This window comes from Solanum pennellii, chromosome 11 (assembly GCF_001406875.1).
Source record: "Solanum pennellii chromosome 11, SPENNV200".
NCBI lineage: Eukaryota > Viridiplantae > Streptophyta > Magnoliopsida > Solanales > Solanaceae > Solanum > Solanum pennellii.
In genome coordinates this window covers 5835021-5842778 of record NC_028647.1, presented here as the reverse complement: position 1 = coordinate 5842778, position 7758 = coordinate 5835021, and the positions used below count along the sequence as shown (strand labels likewise).

The window sequence follows — 7758 nt, the reverse complement described above, 5'->3', positions numbered from 1 at the left end:
GGGGGGGGGGGGTAGGATAGTATATAAGTTAAGGTTTAGGGTGATGTGAAGCTATAAAAGTTGTAGAATTTATAGTATAATTCTTTAACCAAACGTTTTTAAATATTAATTAAACATTTTAGATCTCGTAGGAAAAAGTTAAAACAATTTTATACTATGATTCTATATTCAATTTTATGCATATGATGAAATGAAGAAAAGATGGTATAATTAAATTAAGAAAAAGTGACATTAGAATCTCATGTGTTTGCATGACTTAATAATAGAAAAATTAAATTATTCCATGAAAGAAAATTACTACTAACAAATATAATTATTGTAATAATTTAATCACATGTAAATTAAGTTTTAAAATAAGTACGTACTCTAGAAAACCAAGAGCCACTATCTTAATAAAGACCCTGAGTGTCATCTTAGGCCTTATTTTCCTGCATACAAAATTATCAAAACAAAAAAATTGTGTCAAAATTTACGTTTAACTTCACAAAAATTGGGACGTTAGAGATTTAAAAATGCACTCTCTTTGTTGAAATTTTTCATCTGAAACATTCAACATGGTATTAGAACATGCAGATGTTTCGATATTTTATATATACCTTAAAAATTTTCAATGAAATGATGAGCTACTTCAACACCAGATATAAAATGAAACATATCGTAAAATATGGTTGTGATTCAACCAAGTACAAGAAACACAAAGATCTTTTCTTGATATCGCAACTCTCTCTATATATATATATACACATATATATGTTATATTCTACTACGAACGTACTATGGATGAATTGATCAAGTAGAAAGAAAATAAAATGATAGACAGACAGACAGACAGATAGATAGATAGATAGATAGATAGAAGAAAATAAAAACGATAGACAGACAGATAGATAGATAGATAGATAGAAGAAAATAAAAACGATAGACAGACAGACAGATAGATAGACCTTTCGAGAACGATAGCAAAGGGTGCAACAGCAATGGTGGCAAATGCATGTCTATAAACAACAAGAATCCAATGACTCATTCCTCTTTTGAAACACATCATGGTGACAATATACATCCCTGCATAACCAAATTGCAAAGACACCATAGCCAAATAAGGCTTGATCTTGTTAACAAGGGAGCTAAATTCACCAGCCATCTCTAATCTCTTGTTAACACACACTCAAAACAAAGGGTTTTTTGGATGGGGTATGTAAATATAGCAAGTGTGCCCCTATATATACACAAAGAAAAAAAGTGAAAAAGCTTAACCAATACTAATAATAATAACTTTATAATATAATTTTTAATTAATTAATTTAATAGTCTAGCTTATTCATTGATGCACTAACTCATGTTTCACCTTAGTAGATTCCCCTTATCCATTTAACACAAATTATGTTATGTACATGCAATGTAGTATCCATTCTTCAAGCAACACAATCTTTTGCTGTCAAATTAATAATTAGAGAGAGAGAGAGAGAAATTAAATAAAAGAGGGTTTTCTTTTTCTTTACGTATATTCTTTTATTGGAAAAAGAAATAAAATTATTTACTTTAATTTTTTTCCCTCTTTTGTCCTTGTAATTTTGTGAAGGTGGAGTTTGAACCATTGACCACCAAATACATCTAGGGTTAAGTGGGAGATGATGTAGGTATATAAAAAAAAAAAAAAACAAAGATATGTGGTCTTTGGAGAAGTGGGTAATGAGTGGACACTTTTCTTCAAAATGTCTACATTGATTAATGAGAATTGCCTCCCCTATTTTCAATATCTAACTTAATTAAAGGAGATCATCAAAAAAAAAAAAAAATAGATACTATAGAGGACTACAACTAGTACTAGTCACACAGTTAACGTTAGTTATTCATTATTGACTTGACATGCATCTTAAAAATAATAAATAGTAAGTTTAATATTATTATATTATCTACTGAATGTATTAAATTTAACGTCCTGAAAAATGTATTAGAAATTGAATAGTATGTAATAGCAAGAGGAAAAAACAAACTTAGATTAGTAAATTATCGCTTGATTTTACAAACTGGATAATTATTATTGTGCAACTATTTTAGTATAGTAGACAAGTAAAAATAAGCGGAAGGGGGTATTATTTTAGTGAATTATTGTACACTTATATTAAACCATGAATTTATTTATTATTTTTTCAAAGCAAGTTTGTTAATGTTTAAGTGGTTCTTTGCTTTAGATTTATCATAATTTATTCATATTACTTTGTACATAAAGTACAAGAAAAGGACAATTCAAATTTCTTTCTTTCAAAGTTAGCGATAAACTAGTTAAGTGTATGTGTTTGTATATCACGTTAATTAATAATAAATATATAAAAACAATAAATTATTATATCTCTTTCACATTTCTCTTCTAATTTCGCTTGTCTTTTTCTTTTTAATTAGTAGTTTTTAATAAAATTGTATTTATTGATAACATTGTTCAAATAAGAAAAGATTTGAGACATATAATTTAATTGATTTCAACATCTTAAATATTAGGAGAGCATTAGAATTAGGGATAATGCACAAGTACTCCTCAACCTATGCACGAAATCTCAGAGACACACTTATACTATACTAAGGTCCTATTACCCCTTGAACCTATTTTATTAATAATTTTCTGCGCCTTTTCGGCCTACGTGACACTATCTTGTAGGTCCAATGATGGTTGACTTTTTTTTTCAAACTAGTGTCACGTAGGCTGAAATAGGGTAGAAAATTACTTATAAAATAAGCTCAGGGGGTAATAGGACTTTAGTATAGTATAAGTGTGTCTCTGGAATTTTGGATATAGATTGAGTGGATACTTGGGCATTTTTCCTTAAATTAAAAAATAATTTACTTCATTTTAAAGTCTTAAATATTTTCTTTAAATAGTAGTAAAAAGATCATAAGAACTGTCATGTTTCACATTGTGAATTGCCCATACAACATATTAAAGACCACAAATATGTGAGCTCTTTCATCTTTGAAATTAAACTACAATAAATTAGCAAATTGATCATCTCTATTGTTATATGTTTTGACACATGAGCAGTTTTCATTAGAAAAGGATACTACTCTGCTTATTATAATAGGAACAATTAACCCTGGATCGAGACTACGATCAAAATTTCAGAGACATACCTTAATTAAACTAAGGTTCTATTATTCTCTGATTTTTTTATTTTTTTGTAATTTTATACACCTTTTGTCTTAAATGGCACACTCTATGACTCCACACAATTGAGACGCGTGCGAGATATTTGGATGCCACGTAAATCAAAAAGGTGCACAAAATTACAATAAAATAATTTCGAGGGTCAATAAGACTTAAAAATAGTTAAAGTGTCTCTTTGAGATTTCGATCATAATCAGGAAATACTTGATTCGATAGTTGATGAATATCCATTTTACAAGATAATGTGCATGATTCCTGAAGTGAGCTACAGTCCTGGACTTCACCCAACCATTGTTTAAGCCCTTTAGAAATTGAATCGCTTTTGTTTAGCTTTTACTTAAATTATCGTTTATAAAAATCAATAAGTCTTTTAATTTTGATAACACTTGTGTTTAACGAAAAGTAATGGAAAAATCATGGTATTTTAATCTAAGTCTCTGTGGATACGATACCCGATTCTTCAATTCATAAGATCCACTTTAATAGTACTTAAATGGCCACGTACACTTGCATGTGTGATTTAAGCTCAAACATATTCTAGATTAGTAGATATTTTGGTACATGATTTTTAGTTTCTAGAAGGTTACTTCTGTAATGTTTGATGATTTTGTTTTAATTTTATTTAAAAATAAACATGTTTTGTTATTTAAAATTTATTTATTATTGTGTAATAATATAGTAGTTTGTTGGTTCGTCCCTTTTAAAATTTAAACGTCGGATTTTTTTCTAAAATTCATATTTAATCCCCACACGAAAGTTGCTAAATCCAAAGACGTTTGAACAATTGCTCAAGAACTTATTTTAACTTTTTACAATGCATTAAAAAGGGGTTATTCATCTAAATGATTGTCACTCTCAATAAAGGGTAGGTACTTAGGTTATTTAAGCGTTAACTTTTTTTTCTCTCGGAATTTCAGAATAATTTGTAATTACTATAATCTCTGCCACATTTTGTATCCTTTGGGTGAGAATTATATGGTGAGCACTTTGTGCATAGTAAATAAACTCTCCACTGCATAATAGCCTGCGAAATCAAATAGAAACGTAAATCGCACTAGACAAATCCTATGCGATATGCTCGGCTCAGAATTCAGAAGACATTGAGGGATGATATTTAGATTAACAAAGAGATGAATTAAGTTACAAAATAAATAGGTCATTTAGTTTAATATGATTAAACGGTTATTTTAATAATTTAAACTTTTTAGCTCAAGGGATTTCCATTTTAATGTAAATATAGACTATATAAATTTTTTTTGCCATTTTCCAATTATTAAGTACTTTATATAATTCAATTAAGTAGAAAAAAAAATAGCATCCTACATTTAGCTAAATGACGGTTACTAATGATTGTAATCCTTTGAATTTACTCTACTAATCCTCATAAACTTATGTTTCTCTTAGGTATAATTAAAAATATACAAGATACACTATAAAGTAGTATAAAATTAGAAATTTTTACAATAAAGATAAATTGCCTCCTCTATTATATGTAAAGACAATAAGAGTAACAATACTATAGGCAAATGTTTTATCATTAATTCTTGGTCAAAGAGGTGTCATATATAGTGGCTCTTTCAACTAGACCTAGTTGTAAATGGTCATTATTATAATTTTTTTATTGAGATATATAGGCTTTTTTTCTTTATTTCTATTTCACAACTTTAATTTTTTTATTTTATTTTTCCTTTAGAGAAAAAGCTAAATAGACAAGAAAGCAATAGGTAAGATGGGTAGTTACTTGTTTTCTTGCCTTGAAGAAGTATATCTCTTCCCCCCTTTATTTATTTGTCTTTTTGGGAGAAGGATGAAGGCACAATATTTGGTTCTTTTTGCCACTTTTTTTGGTACATAAGCTTAAGAAAACGTAGGAAAATTAAATACTTTTTTCTTTTATCATATTGTACATGATTTGAAAAGCATCAACTTTTTCAAATTGATTAACATATTGTATATCTATATGTATAATTTCATGCAATCATTTAAGGTTAGGTAGGTGCCATTTTGAAAAGCATGAGGAGTAACGTTTTAATTATTTAGTTTGTTTAACGAGAGTTAATATCTCAAAAGTTCACTATGAGAAAAAAAAATTATGTAAGCAGAATTATTCAATTTTGTTTTGTTGATAAAATCACTTAAAAATATCTATCTTTTAAATTAAAATCACTCGATTAAATATATATTTTTTTAAAAATGTAGTATGAGAAAATAAGTTTTTTTTTTAATGTCATGTAATCAATTTTAGCCTTTCCTCATTTGTATAGTTCTCGTGAGATTTTAACAGTATACTAATTAAATTAATACTTCGATAAAAGTTATTTTGGCTGAATAATTTATTCAATTTCCACAAGAAAAATGATCACACTTTAAGGGAAATTAATATGATAATAACGTACGTGAAGAATTCTAGGATTTCCAATTTGCATGATTTTAATTTGGGAACGTTAACAATTATGTGTGTAGTTTTATTTAGAATATGTTGTTAATTTTATTGTTTTCTTTTGTTATAATAATAATAATAATAACGTAACATCACGAAGATAGATAATCTAATTTTATAAGATAAAAGCCTTAATGAGGTGATTTTATTGATGTAAAATAAAGTTTAATGACTTTTCTACATAAATTCTTATAGTTGAATGACTTTTTGAGACAATTTTTGTTTCAAGTATAATTTTCTAACTCAGGGCGAATAAAGAAACCCTAAAACAAAAATTGAATCCTAAGCCTTCACATCCGAAACACCAAAAATCAAGATTATCCTTCTTTGAAATTCAATATAAGATTGATTAAACAAAAGATTTCATATTCGAATCTCACTATTACTCGTTATCAAAACGAAATTTTATGTGTTTTTCCCATTTAAAAATCATAATGAAGTGTTTTGAAAGTATAATTAAGTAATAAAGTGTGATATATTTAATAATTTGAGTTTTTAAATGAAGTAGTTGCACAATTATTTCTGTTATTTTAATTACTTATCAATTTCCCATCTTAATTTCTTTACGTCATAACCTCATAAGATTATAACGTACGGATGAAAGAATGCAATATTGCACTCCACCAAACGATCTTAAATTATGAAATATACATAATACAATGTTATATGTCAAAGAAATTAAAAGGAAGACGAAAATAATTTTTTTTTAAAAAAAAAAATTATAATTTTATAATGCAAAGAGGAAGAAGAGGGTGAGATTTATGAATAAATTTTCACAAATAATTTTCAGCCAAATTTTGTTACAAAATATCGCCACATAAAACCTAATTCTTGTAGTAATTTACGAAGTTATCACAAAATATCGTTATGTAAAACCTAATTTCTTTTAGTGATTTAGGAAGTTGTCACATCGTTAGAAAAAATCTAATTTCTTATAACGATATATGAAGCTGTCACAAAACATCATTAAAAAAAACCTTATTATTTTTAGTAGTTTAAAAGAATTGTCACGAAATATTGACAGTTATCCACAATCAAATTTTTTCTAGTAATCTAAGTAGTAATCACAAAACTTTATCACAAAAATCAAATTTTACACGAAAATTATCACGAAATATCGTTAAAAAAAAACTTAATTTCTTGTAATGACTTGAAAAGTTGTTACAAAACATTGACACAATTCATTTACGTTAAAGAGTCATTCTAACCAAGATTATTGAACGGTGCTTTAATATTGGAAGTATCTTATTTTTAATAGAAAAAAAATTAGAGAAACTTAATATTTTGAGAAAAAATGGTTTGTTTTTTTTTCATTTTGGAGTACAAAATATAACAATTGGAAAACCACTCTTTTTAAGAAATTAAAGTAGAACAGCTGTATAAAAAAAGTAATTGAAAAGGAATTTAAGTCTTTAGTATATATATTAAAGTTTTGGACATGAAAAAATGGTTTACATTTAATTGTTATTTATAGCTATAAGTGGAGAATTTGATTAAATTTTATAAAAGAAATTCACATGATGTCAAGTGGAATCTAGATACAAAAATCATAATCAGAGATAATTAAAAAAATAATTAGAGATTCTTTTTCTCTTTTTTTTTTTTGTTTTTTCTCTTTTCATTGCATAACGACAAGGATTAAAGAGTAATCTTGAATATAATTGATCGCTAATGTCTGATTATGAAAAAAGTTACTTTTTCATACCAAATTGAATATTCTCTATTCCTCTTTTAAGTTTATAAAAATAACAAAAATTTTAGTGACATCATTTTTTACATAAAGATTACTTGACCAAAATAGTTATGTTTTGTTACCTTATTGTTATATATATATATATATATATATTGTCACGACCCAAAAATGGGTGTGATGGCACTCGTCTTATCCCACCAAGACAAGTCAGCCTAAAACCAAATATCTAACAAAGTGCGGAAGTAAATGACAATCCAACAACAATTCCTATTATGAAACCAAGTCATATTAATCCAATCCCCAAAATCAGGTTGTCACGTGCACAAGCCTCTAATGTAAATATTAGAATTGAAATGAAATAGAAGTCTAAATGAAGTTGTCTTTCAAGTAAAAACAAAGTCATAAACTGGAGTAGGAAAGTTCGCTGAGATGACAAGCAGCTACCTCACAATCCTCCACAAGATGCCT

The 7758-nt window shown here is 27.0% G+C and overlaps 1 protein-coding gene across 1 annotated transcript in view; it reads right to left on the bottom strand.

Annotated features, from left to right (window-relative positions):
• The window catches only part of LOC107002895 (WAT1-related protein At4g08300-like), a 3952-nt gene extending 2622 nt beyond the window's left edge, over window positions 1–1330 (bottom strand). Inside the window, exons 1-2 of the mRNA XM_015201098.1 lie at window positions 945–1330; window positions 366–428 (exon numbers count right to left, since the gene is read on the bottom strand). Coding sequence (XP_015056584.1) covers window positions 366–428; window positions 945–1141 — 260 coding nt within the window. The 5' untranslated portion in view covers window positions 1142–1330. The remainder of the gene's footprint in view (window positions 1–365; window positions 429–944) is intronic.
• Between the last annotated feature and the right edge of the window lie 6428 nt (window positions 1331–7758).